General features: G+C 44.9%; 1 protein-coding gene across 1 annotated transcript in view; it reads right to left on the bottom strand.

The window, feature by feature from the left end:
• The window catches only part of PAPSS2 (3'-phosphoadenosine 5'-phosphosulfate synthase 2), a 102,471-nt gene extending 102,171 nt beyond the window's left edge, over positions 1–300 (bottom strand). The window contains exon 1 of the mRNA XM_045291671.1: positions 247–300. Within this exon, the coding sequence (XP_045147606.1) occupies positions 247–285 (39 nt within the window). The 5' untranslated portion in view covers positions 286–300. The remainder of the gene's footprint in view (positions 1–246) is intronic.
• Positions 301–13,894: the final 13,594 nt, after the last annotated feature.

Consider the following 13,894-nt stretch of genomic DNA (forward strand, 5'->3'; position numbering starts at 1 on the left):
TGAAGGGCAAGGAAGCTTGTTGGCATGCTCCTCAGAGGGTGCCCCACGCCCCTGCGGGTCCGACTTTACAAGGCAGGCAATTGACGGCCTGAGGCTATCAGATGTCCCCAAAGTTATATCCCCCAACTCAAACTCACTGTCATCGAATCGATTCTGACTTGTAGGGAGGCTATAGGACAACCCTGTCGGTTTATGGAATTTAGCCGCCTCCTTTCACGGAGCGGGTGTCGGTTTCGAACTACTGACCTTGAGGTTAACAGTCCAACGGGAAACCCACTGTGCCATCCAGGCAGCCTGCACAGTCCAAGCTTGCTGCACCAGCGTTATCACATAGCATGATAATAGAATCACTGGCTTGTGTCCCATGAGCCATCCATCCAGCTCAGGGTTTTGATGCTGGAAATATTATATCCAATTGTTAAGAAGAATCGGCTGAGGCACTACAAGGTCAAGTAATAAGACTAGTTCAAGGAAAAGGCCAATGGTGGCTCAGAGACAAGGCTTGCTGAGTCATCAAAAAAAAAACCTCACTGCCTCTGAGTCAACTCTGACTCCTAACAACCCTCTACGGCGGAGCAGAACTGCCCCATGGTTCAGCGCCTGGAGGGGCCTTGCTGAGCAGGGAGTGGGGAGAAGGAAGAGACACAGACTGAAAGACTTAAAACCCTAGGTGTCCAAGGTGTAGCCTAGGACAGAGGGAGACAGCTGTCTTGAACTCAAATGAAAGGGACAGCAGAGGGTAACGGAGACAAGGAGAGAAGTCATGCTTGTGGCAAAATACCCAGAAAAGCAATGACAGGGGCTCACACTCCTTTAGGCTTTTACTCCTTCCACAATGCCATGAACTGATCAATAGGGCAGGGCCATGCTTCTCCCACAAAACCTGGCAGCTCGTCTCTGACAGGGCTGGTTATTCTAAGGAAGTCCACTTACTGCTATCAAGTTGATTCGGACTCCTAGCAGGCCTAGAGTAGCACTGGCCCTGTGCATTACCAAGATTATAAAGCCTTATAGTCGAAGGCCTCATCTTTCTTCCTTGGCTAAGGAAGTTCCAAAACAAGCAAACTCCTGCACCTGAGGTGATTTTGACTCACAGCAACCCTCTAGTACAGAGTAGAGCTGCCCCTGTGGGTTTCCAAAGCACTTAACTCTCCACAGAGCAGCTGGAGGTTTTGAACTGCTGACCTCACAGTTAGCAGCCCACTGCCACTGGAGCACCTCATAAGGAAGTTCCGAAGGGGCATTTTTCCCAGACCTAATTGCACTTCTGGAAGGAAGGTGACTATCTTCCCTCCCAACTTGTATTTGTGGAAGACAGATCTGTAGACAGAGACCTGAAGGTCTGACTATTCCTTGACTGCCCTTTTCCACGGGAAGGTCAGAAAGAAAACGAAATCAAAAGCCAGAAGCTTGCACGTTTGTACAGTCTGGGTAGATCTGGCTATTGACTTCCGTAACTAATATTGAATATATGAGCTGCCATCCCTCCCTTCATATGCGAGCTGCTAGAGGGCAAATTCTGTTGTTTGAGCTTCGGTTCTTCAAATACAACAGAACATTGTGAATTCATATGGAGTTTAAACAGCAACTCGTTCTGATCCTTAGTGGCCCAGTGATTTCCACACTGGGCCAGTAAACAAGGACAACACTGGGAAACCACCATCGCTCCAAGTGAGAGAGATGTGGCAACCTGATTCCGTAATGATTTATTTAGAGCCTTGGGGACCCTGTGGGGCAGTTCTGCTCTGGCCAACACACTTGATGTGTGTGGGATCCAGTTCACTGCAATGGTTCATTTCCAAAATCAGAATCAAACTCACTGCTACCAAGTTGATTCCAACTCATGGCGACCTCATTGGACAAGGTGGAACTGCCTTTGTGGGTTTCCGAGGCTCATTACAGGAGTAGAGAGCCTCATCTTCCCCCCCTAGAGGGGCTGGTGGCTTGGAACTACTGACTACTGACTTTGCAGCCCTCAGCCCAACACAGAACACACAGAGCCATCAAGTTTCCTTGGCTTTAGCTTGGTTGTAGAAAAAATGGAAGGAAAAATAAAAAATAAAAATGGAAGGAACCACTGTTTGATGGTCATTCCTAAGGGAATGCTGCTGCATTGCCCCCTAGTGGCCAAGAAGCCTTAATATTTAACGAGACTTGATCGTTGAACCCTCACAAAACTAATTTGGGTCAAGAAGCACTTAGGGAAGGTCCTCTTATGATCTAAATGTTTTCCCCAGGCACAGATACTACCAAGACAAGCAGCCTCCGATACCTGCCTTCAAGACATTCAGTCAAGACTGTCCATCCCTCACCACCCCCTGGAAACATTTTAATAGAATACACGATTGGAACAACTATAAATGATAGACACACATCTTAAACAGTTTTCTTAGACTTAAATTACGCCCCCAATTTACAAATATTTTATTTAGAGTCAAGGGCTTCTCTTTTGGTATGGGTCAGCTGGTGGGAGTCCCCAAAACCAATCTCCTAATAGACCTTCAGTTGTTTCCAGTTTGGGGTTCTGCTGAGTGGAGTTAGAGATTAAGGGAGCTTGAGAAAACATTTGAATAGAGATTCCACCAAGATTTTTACATTCCCCATCTTCCTCTGTTGTCCTGCCTACATGTAATAATACAGCTGTATAATTTTTAGTAACATCTTTCACAAGTGTCATGCCTTCATAGAAGACACATCTCTTTTTTCTTCAACACAGTTGTTATTCTTAAATCACATCTAATTAAATCACTTAATTGCACTAACAGATACAACTGGAATAAATAAATGTTTAACACACACAGTGGATCTCAGTAAGCATACAGTTTAGGGGCAGAGGAGGGAAAGTTTTAAGGCATTCCACAGCTGCTTCTGTCTATAAGCATTCAGCGTGAAGGGAAATCCACCACTATCTTTTCCAGAAGAAATATAACTGTGAAGCTGTTTAAAGTTTGACTTGTACAAAGAATTTAACTGCAAGCAATTTCAAATAAATGGAGGCTTCAGAATCACCCTGATGCAGTTGATCTCAGAGAGGCCTGATTTCAATCAACTGCGTTGAGACTAGCCAAAAGTTATTTTTTAACAGTTTCCTCTTCTCTTTAAAGCCCCTTTGTAAGTACCCTGCATCGAGCCCTTTGTTTTTAGAAGCAAAATGGTCTTCCTGTATGTGCAGAACAACTGCTAGAAGAGGCCCTAAAGCCTCCCACTGATTGTATTTTCATATTTTTAAATACTAAATGCTATCCAAAAAAGCAATAGTTCTACACATGAATATATTAGTTTTTCAACCATATATAAGCACTGGGTACAAGAAGAACAAAACCACTCTCCTTTAAAATGTTACCAAATTCATGTATTGATACTCATAACAGCAACAACAAAAACAGGAACTGCTAACCCACCGCCCTCAAGGCAATTCCTGTTCATAGTGACCCTCTGCAGGGGTCCTCAAACTACGACCCGCAGGCCACATGCGGCCCACCGAGGACATTTATGCGGCCCACCGGGTGTTTTTGCCCCATATGGTTTTTTAATTAAAAATAAGATAAGTGTAGTGTGCATAGGAATTTGTTCATAGTTTTTTTTTAAACTATAGTCCGGCCCTCCATCGGGTCTGAGGGACAGTGAACTGGCCCGTTTTAAAAGTTTGAGGACCCCTGCATAGGCTTTCCAAGCTGCAAATCTTGATGGGAGCAGACAGCCTCATCTGTCTCTCGAATGGATCCTCATATTTTCAATCACCAAACACTAGCAATACAACTTCAATCATCGGGATGTTCTTAGCCTCCAGGAGGTTGACAACAAGTGCCTTCTTGCACTTTGTTCCTGCTCCCACTGTTGTTGTTTTGTGTGTTTATTTTGTTTGACTTTTATTTCATATACTGTAAAAAGCCCCTTGGGCTCTATTGGGCTTCCTGTGGTCATGGTCCCTTCCCCCATACTCCCCTCTTCCCCCATAAAATCTAGTTCCAGAGAACAACGTGTTGGTTTGGTTTGGTTTTTAAGGAACATCTTACAACAATGGTCAGCTTGCGCTGCAGCATCCGAAGCAGTTCACATCTCTCACATGTAGATGGACAGCTTCCTTTATCAGATGTCTGGCTCCAGCTTCACCTAGGCACATGTGAACAAAGTGTTTTTCTCCAGAACTGAATTTGAACCTCTCCTTTTAACCCCCTCTAATTTCTCCTTCTGATACCTGCCCCACACCAGCCACAGGATTAAGAAAGAATGTTTGTCTTACTTATAAGGCGTAATTCATATTCCTCAAAGCCCCATCCCAACCCACCCCTAGGATTTCACTGAGATTTCTTCCAACAGCTAGTTAGGGGGTGAGGGTAGAGGGGAAAGGTGAAACAGAGTAGTTGCAAGTCATGGTGCTCAACCCAAGGCGCTCCATGCACGGAGACACTTGGGCACCGATGGGCAGAGGCTTCTACCTCTTTCTGACCCGTGGCTGCAAAAGCAAGGAGGGGCAGGAAGCAACGCAGGACTGTTACAGCATGGGGGCCACCTCTCTCCTTCTTTGACCACAAAAGGGAGAAAGGCCGAGAACCCAGCTCCTCGCCAGGGGAGTCCTGCTGTCATGAGGAAGATGGCAGACACCTTTGTTGTGTAGCCAATAAGACACAACTGAGCATCGTTCTGGTATTCTCAGCTTTCAGCCAAGTGTCATCTGACATCAGTAATGATACCCCTTGTTCCAAGTCCTCTCCTGAGCCTCGGGCTGCTCCCTGTCAACGTAATACTGCAACTGTTGTTGGATGATCTTCTGAAAAATGCTACTTGCGTGTGATATCAATGGTATTGTTCTATAATTTGAGCACTCTGTTGGGTCACCTTTCTTTGGACAAACATGAATCTTTTCACTTGGCCATCTAGCCATCTTCCAAATTTCCTGGCTTAGATGAGTGGCTGGCTCATGAGCTTGTTGAACATTTCAGTTGGTAGCCCATCAATTCGTGGGGCCTTGTTTCGGGTTAAGGCTTTCAGTGCAGCTTGAAGTTCTTCCTTCGGTCACATTGGTTCTTGATCACACGTTACTCCTAAAATGGATGAATGTCGACCAGTTGGTTTTTTTTAAATACAGTGACTCTGTTTATTCTTTCCATTTTCTTTTGATGCTTTCTGCATCATTCAATATTTTGCCTGTAGAATCTTTCAGTATTGCAATTTGAGACTTGAAATTTTTCTATTTTTCCTTTCAGTTTAAGATATGCTAAGCATGCAAACATGCTCAAACATCTCAAGAACAGATTTGATGCATTGAACATCAATGAGAGAAGACTTGATGAGATATGGGATGACATCAAGAACATCATACATGAAGAAAGCAAAAGGTGATTAAAAAGACAGGAAAGAAAGAAAAGATGAAAGTGGATGTCAAAAAAGACTCTCTAGCTTGATTTTAATCATAAAGTAGCTAAAGCAAATGGAATAAATGATGACAGAAAAGAGCTGACTGGAAAATTTCAGAAGGCAGTTTAAGAACACAAAGTCAAATAGTATAATGAAATGTGCAAAGACCTGGCATTAGAAAACCAAAAAAAAAAAAGGAAGAACATGCCCAACATATTTTAAACTGAAAGAACCGGTTTGACCGTTCATTGCAATGGCTTTATAGAACTCATAGACAACCCTCACAATTGTTTGGCTCTATCAGGGACGTGATCAGGTTACCCCAACTCAGGATCGGTAAACAGTAAGGCCACATCACAAAAGGGATTATGGCTAGAAGGCCCATGTTAATGGACGACATCACAAGGACCCAGCTTGTCATTGCTCCATAATATTGCCTCTCCTCAGTCAGCTGCCAAGCCTCTCTCCTGGTCCTTAGCCTCTAAGCCAGCTGGTCTGGGGGCTTCTGCTGCTGGGGACCATGAAGCCTGCCTGCTGGTCTGCCTCAGAGACTCAGTCTCAGAGCTACTCGTGCTTTGTCCATGGTCTCCGGACCTTGACTTCAGGTCTCACTGTGGTGTGCCCTTATGGCCACTTCAGCAAGGAAGGATCTTGAACATACTCCACTAGTGACTCTTCTACCTCAATGGTCCTGGGAATCTCTCCATGTCTGCTTCTGAGATAGCTCTCTTCTATAAAGGTGTGGTTTTGTCTTTCAGCAGACCAGACCCCCAGAGAAACAAACACACTTGTTTCACGCCGTCCTGTAAAGTGGATACTCAGAGGACATCCCATCTTCATCCTGGCCATTAGCATAAGAGAGAGCTCCCTTCAAAATGGGATTGTACCCATTGCAAGCATAGAGGCTAGGCTCAGCAATACATCACAACAGGGATTATGACCAAAAGGGTCATATTAATCGACTACATCGCAAAGACTCAGCTAGACAGTTCTCCAGATCTGGCTTGAGCCCCTGGCAGAAAGTTAGCACCAAGTTCAAGTTACCATTCAAGTTATCACCGTGTCTACCCGCTCACACCTCCCCCCACTCCACCCCCGTTTCTCCTCTCACATGCCCCAAGCTTGCTGGTGATGAGTGAGGACTTTGTCTTAAGGAAGTGGTCAGCAGTCAGCAAGTTCTTGTTTGACCCTGCACTGGGCAGCTACTTCCTTTTGACGTTAGCCATGCTGTGGTCTCCTACGTCAAAGTACTCGGGCCCTTTGTGAAGTCTCTTGGGGGGAAGTGGAAGGCTCCAGGCTTCTGTCTGAGGCTTGGCTATTTACCTGCCCTCTTTCAGGAGGAACACCTTCCTTCTCCTGAGTGTCCCGCTTGCTTCTCTGTCAGTCTCCTCCGAAGGGTCTCCTGTTCCAGTTTCTCTGATGCCATGGGACCAGGACTGTGGAGTGTAGGAGGTCAGGGAAGTTCAGCGAAGACGAGAAGGGGCAAGAGCTATGGGAAGACTCTGAATTTCTGCTTCGGCTCTGGTCACTCCAGAACTATTACCTTTAATAAAACACACACACACACACACACACACACACACACAATCCCATTTTTTTTCTTTAAGAAAAGTTATACATTTGTATTTCCCCCCTCACTTTTAGTCTAGAAAAACAATTCTTCTTTGAATAGAAGGAAGTTCTTTTATGAAACCCCAGAAAATTTCCAACATCATAATCGCTTTGAAAGTCCATCAGTCCATAAGGAACCGCTGGAGTGTCCTGAATTTTGCTCACCTCTATAGATTTTAACTTGTACTAATTAATGAACTTTTCTGTTTTTTCTTTAGAAGTTAAAAATGAATGCAATGATTATTAAGATGATTAAGGACAAAGGAGTTAACTAAATTTACAATAAAATATGTCAGGAATGTATTTAGAACGTATTAAAAGATTATGCTTTGTTTTTAAGGATTTGTTTACCTCACAAAGCATTAGGAATTAAGGTAAACAAATAGCTTATAGCTACCATATCTACTCAAGTATAAGCCTACCCAAACATCAGCCAAGGCACCTAAAGAATAGTTGTGAGGATGACAGGCAGTGCCTCGCTCTGTTGTACATAAGGGCGATGTGCATCAGAAAGGACCCAATGGCACTGAACAACAACAACTGGACTAAAGTTTAGGGTTTTGAGTCCTAGGAAAGGAAAAGATAAGAGATTCCATTGTGTCGTCACTGTCTGCAGTGCAGCAAAGGCCAGTCATCAGTCAGGAGGGAAGAGGATTTGATGACGGTTGGGCGGTGCCATGTGTTGGAGCTACAAGGTTGTTAGCGTTCTTTCCCAAAGGCTATCTGCCTTTAAAAAAAATGTTTAACCCCTACACCACCCCGTTTTTGTTTGCTTTGTTTGGAGAGGTGGTTAGAAAAGCTAAAGCTTGCAACACAGGGAATCCAGTCCAGATAAACCCCCTCAGGACCAATCATGAGAGTAGCAATACCAGGAGGGGAAGGGAGAGGTAGGGGGAGAAAAGAGGAACTGATCACAATGATCGTCATATTATCTGCCCCTGCCCAGGGGGGTGGATAACAGAAAAGTGAGGGAAGTGTCACTCACCGTGATGCTTACAGGGGTCGGTGCAAGACATGAAAAAAAATGTAAATTATCAAGGGATCATGAGGGAGGGAAAGGGGGAAGGGGAGGAAATGAGCTGATATCAAGGGCTCAAGGAGAAAGAAAATGTTTCAAAAATGATGACAACATATGTACAAATGTGTTTGACACAATGGATGGATGTATGAATTGTGATGAGAGCTGTTAGAGCCCCCCAAAAAACAATTTTTTAAAAAAAGCTAAAAAAAAAAGCTAAAGCTTGTCTCCTGTGCTTTCTTGATGAAGCAGATCCAACTGTCTTTCTCCTTTCCAAAATTTGTCTCGGAATACATATATACATACATACACACACTAATATATAAGTTAGTTTCACTTCCAAAGCATGCAGAACCCTGCTGTGGCAGTAACATTCTGGGCACCACACCTAATCCAATGAAAATCTCTAGAGATGGGCCCCAGGAATCAGTAGTATTTTAAGTTTCTTTAGTGATTACAATGAGCAGTCAAGTTTGAAAATGCTTTACACCATTGGTTTCAAACCTCAGAGTGTATCAGAATCATACAATAACTTATTAAAATACAGACCACTGCCCCCCACCCCCACCTCTGGGTCTCTGATTCAAGGGAAGGGCAGGATGCCTGCTGGCACAGTGGTTCAGCACTTGGCCAATTAGAAGGCTGGTGGTTGAAACCCAAACTCACCCATGGCTCCGAGGGAGACAAATGTGGAAGTCTGCTTCCCGAAGCATTTAGGGTCATGATGCGTTAGAATCACCTCAAGGGCAATGGTGAAGGCCAAGGTGGAACTCAGACAAGTCCCAGGGTGATGATGAGACTGCTGGGGAAGGGGCCATATTTTGCCAACCACTGCCCTAGAGCAGGAGTTCTCAACCTTCCTCATGTCACAACCCTTTCATACAGTTCCTCCTGGTGTAGTGACCACCCCAGCCATAAAATTATTTCCGTTGCTACTTCATAACTGTCATTTTGCTACTGTTATGAATCAGGCGACCCCTGTGAAAGGGTCATTTGACCCCCAAAGGGATGACCCACAAGTTGAGAACAGCTACACTTGACAGAGACGGTGCTCGGTGGCATCTGGCCACTGGCGGCAGGAGAGAGCCTGCCTGGTCCTGTAAGGCATCACACTGCAGAAACCGGAGGGCGCTGTGAGTCTGTCTGGTAGGAGTGGGGTTGGGTTTTGGCTTGTCCTAGAAACGAGGCGCCTCAGGCATAGTCTCGCTTCAGAAGAACGACGTGACAGTTGGCTCTCATAAAGGTGAAGGTCTTGGACACCCTGTGGGGCGGCTGGGAGTCAGAATCACCTGGTTTGCTTGGTTTATGTGTTCCGTTTTTTCCCATGAACTTTTTGAAGCCTCTTTGTATATGCCTAGCTAATTCACCCACACATTTTGTTTAAACTTTTTATAGGACATTTAGAAAGAGAAAAAATAGGGGTGGCAAGGAGCCAATCTTGGATAAAATGTTTGAAAGCATCCCACAATAGTGAAAGGGTGATTGAGAAAGGAAATTAACTAGGGCTTTCCAATTCTGCCTAATCCTTCCTATCCTCTGAGACATTTTCTTCTTATTTTTTTCCCTAAGTTCAAAATAAATTTCTTGGCTGAGCTCCCTTCCCCCACACCAGTGTGGTGAGCTCCGTGGAGGAGCCTGTAGCAGAAGGTGTTAAAGACTGGCGGTTCCAGTGTGCCGCCAACAACTTCAGTGTGCACCAAAAACTCCCCACAGTTGGTAAAAATGCTCCTGCCTGAATCCTACCCTCTCTAGGCATTGCGGAGTAACGAGTCTGCAGCTACAATCCGCCACGGAGCTCATGGAAGAAGCAACCCAATTAGAAATTCATTTAAAACATTTTTACTAGTTCGGACTTCATACATATGTCATATCAGTCCATATTTCAATTGTGTCAAGTAGAGTTGTATGGTTGTTACCACAATCAGTTTCTAACCATTCTTTTTCTACATGGACTCCTTGACATCAGCTCCCTTTTACCACCCCACCACCACTTGACGCCCCCTCCCCCCAAACACCTGAGTCTACTGGCTGTCTCTGTAGGTTCATCAGTTGTGAGTTTCGTCTACCGAAAGACAGAAAAAGCATATAACAGGTACCTCCATTGACACACCTCTGAGAGAAACTCTACTACGAGCGAACAAAAGGCAAGCAGGACCATACAAACCACAAACTCTTTTTGCTCATTTGCCCTTCCAGACTGTGAGATTATTTTATTAAGCATCCTAAACATCATCTTAGGCTTCTGATTGGAACGGTTAGCTTAACCAAATTCTACAGTAATTGGGGCAAATTACTGTAAAAGTCATTTCCTCTCTGGCATATGCTGTCTATTAAATTTTTTTTTCATTTTTCTTGGATCTCATCCATTTCTTGTTAAAGTAATGCCTATGCAATTATAAATGGGACTTCCCTCTCCACTCCTCCTTTCTCATTCCTGATTTGGAAGAAAGTCATGGATTTAGGCATATTTGTGTTATATACAGTTACTCTGTTGGCATGTATGAATGATTTATTTAAAATAGTTAAACTGCACTCCTTTACTCCCACACCAGTAACTGAGGTCACCCTTTGAGAACCAAAGTGACCTGGAGAATGGAGTCAGAGTCAGGTTGAAGGGTCCTTCTGGGTGAGGGTGTGTGTGAGCACACTACTTGCAGTCGTGGTCTGTGTGAACACCACTCTTACCTGCCCCTGGTCTTTCACCAGCTCCTGGAGGCATGACCCAAGAGTGGGCCAGTTCTGTTGTAGAACTGAACGGGACATATCGAGAGAACTTTAGGCTAGAAGTCATCAGACCTAGAGTTACACCTTTTTGTTTGTCTCACGGGACGACATTGAAGAGAGTGGACGGGACTGTGTTAGGCTGGGTTATCCAGAGAAACAAAACCAGTGACACGCATCTACGTACAAGAATGCATTTTGCCTCAAGAAACCAGCCCAGCCTGGTCCACGGGTCCAGTGCTAGCGGGAACCCTCTTCAGATTCACATAGTTGCAGGCCAATGATGCAAACAGGGAGATCACAAGCAGTGGGTGTAGTCATGTGGACCCAAAGTCGGGGAAGCAGGGCAGGGTGCCAATGGCTCACAGGGTCAGTGGCCCACATGAGGCCACCCTTGGAGGCAGACACCAAATCCAAGCAAGAAGGAAGGTGAAGGGAGAGGGAGAGTCTCCCAGGGCCTCTCATAAAAGCCACAACCCCCAAAGAGGCATCATTGGGCTGTGATCTGACTGAGAGATTAGTTTCCACCCCCACACTTTCATCCAGGCAGAAGTTGACATAAAATCTAAGCATCATAGGGATCTAGGCTGAGCACACTAGTGTGTCTCTAGGGATGAGTACATGGCCCACACAGAAACAATTCAAGTCTTTTTCCAAAATGTTTCTGTTGGAGTTGTTTGGAAAGCATCCCTTTCTCAGTTAGGAAGAATCAATATTATATACATAAGCCCCACCTTGTTAACGGCCTTGTCTCCTGCCATGTAGGCACATTAGAGAATGAAAAGGAATGGATGGTGATGTCAATGTCTTAGTTTTCCTCTCACTCTTCCCAGAACTTTCCAGGTTCCTAAGACTTACATTATACTGTAAATTATCCCAACAGTCTTCCAATCACTCGCTCTCCAGGCCTGTTGATTTTGACTAAGATAATTATAGTGGGCTCAATTTATAAAAGAACGGCCTGTAGGACCACTGTGAAAACAGAGCAAAGGGATGCGTGTGGAATGCAATCTGGTCCTGGGCATGTGCTTGATAATCTACTGCCGGGGAGCGGATTTAAGCACCATCATCTAGAAGAAAAGGGTTGACATCTGTTACAACTCATGTGTTCAAGGTTGTTGGAAAACTAAAATAGCCTGCAGCGTTCTTTCATGTTTTCTAAAAGCATCAAATAGAAATGATGTGAATCTGGGGGAAAAAACACGGAAAAGGTTCTAAAACATGAAAAATTTGTATTTCCAGGCTATACTGTGCGTAGCTTTCAACTAGCTTCAGAGCTGCCCATTAAGGCAGCCTACATGATCTATTCTCTCAACTCAACTCACCCATCGGGTGGATTCTGACTCACAGTGACCCTGTAGGACAAAATGGAGCTGCCCCTGTGGGTTGCTGAGAATGTACCTCTTTACAGGCCGGGTTTTTCTCCAGGTGAGCATCTGGTGAAGTCTCACTGTCGACTTGGCAGTTAGTGTGTAGCACACAGCACCACCGGCGCTCCTTAGATTCAAAGCATCCTTCTTCCTCTTTCCCTCAGGGACCAGTTGTTGTCGCGTTCTATATTCTCCCTGAGCTCCTTGAAGGTCTCTGTGTACGGTCCTTCAAAGGAGCTTTCGAGGGGCAGTGGCCCTCAGGCTGGGCTGCTCCCTGCACAGGGACACAGTCCTGAAGCCCACAGGGGCAACCTATCCAGATTTACAGGGTCACTATGATAAAAATGGATTTGAGGGCAGTGAGTATGATCTATCAAACAATATTTTTACAGTAGAATATGTGATGAAATCACTGCTTGCTTAGAGGTATGGCTTTAATGATATGCTGTGTGCAAATGTGTCTACTTCGTTTAACTTTCCTTCAATTTTACTTCAAGTGTCTGGCAATGACTACAGGTGGCACCGCCTTCTCATCCTGCTTCACTGGACATCACGTAGAAGACCTGGTAGGGAGCTCTCTGACCTCCTCGAATGAACATCACCGGGGTGGGGGAGGGGGGGGATCATTATCAGCATCAACAACCCAAGACTGTTTCCCATGAGGCCTCCTCTCGCCAAAATTTTAAAATTATGTTTTACCAAGTTCACACCATCTGTCCTTCCCATAGTGCCCGCTGCATTTCTGCTGGGTTTGACAGTTCTTGCAATGACAGAGCTCACAGATCACACAATGAGGGGGTTTGCTAGGGATGGAACAGGTTACAGTTTAGAATCAGAAACAATTCAGGACAGTCTCTTCTCAGTTGTGCTTGCAGGCAGGCTTCTGTCTGGGCTCAGCCCGGCCTCTGCCCTGCTGAGTGAGTGTTAAGAAAGAAAATCTTTAGCTTCACCAATAAATGCCAGCAGGCATCCCAATCTCCTGGCACGTCTCCTGCCCTCAAAGCACTCAAGCTTTCTCACTCCACGGGCCAGGAAGCCCTGTGCACAATCTCATGCTGGTCTCCTGGTACTGCTGCCTCTGCTGCTGCCAGGTTTCTGCCATTGCTTCCGACCCTCTCTCACTATCGCCATTGTTACAGACCTCTGTCTCCTGAGTCTAGGTAATTCTCAATTGAGGAACCTGGGTCCAAAAGTTATGCTCTGCTTTTGTGCAGATAGTCAGGGTTCCCCTGTGTTTTTGGATTGGTGCTTTTTAAAACTTAGTGGGATCATAAACATGACCAATCCTTTTTGTAGAAGGCTGTATACCTTATTTGCATGGTACCATCCTCCCAAGTGTGCCAGGCGCAATGTTTACTTTATTAGCAAGCAATTCCCTTGGTGGGCCACAAACACCTCATTTACATAGTCCCACCACACAGTCATTTGGTGGCAATTATAAAAACTAGCTAGAAGGGCCATATTAAGAAATTCAACGTACTGCACATTATAATAATTTACATCCAATTATTTAATTAGCTGTCAACTGTCTCTTTTTAATTTTTGTGTCATCTAGTCTCCATAACCAGAAAAAAAAATCTGGCAAATGGTCATATTCATTTCGTAGGTAGCCAGGCTGTCTAAAGTTAATGGGAGACTGATCTTCGAAGAACTTATTCTAGAAATGTATGTTCAATGTCCCTTTCTGCTTCCAGCTCCAACTCTTTGGTGTGGAAAGCCAAGGGCTGGAGTGTCCGTCTTGTCACCAGAATCAGAGCAACAGAGAAATCTGGGGGGTCAAAGCATGACTTTGATTATGAATTTCTGGGTTTTCATA

This window comes from Echinops telfairi, unplaced genomic scaffold, assembly GCF_000313985.2.
Source record: "Echinops telfairi isolate 266 unplaced genomic scaffold, ASM31398v2 ScPeMD7_70;HRSCAF=299, whole genome shotgun sequence".
Taxonomy (NCBI): domain Eukaryota; kingdom Metazoa; phylum Chordata; class Mammalia; order Afrosoricida; family Tenrecidae; genus Echinops; species Echinops telfairi.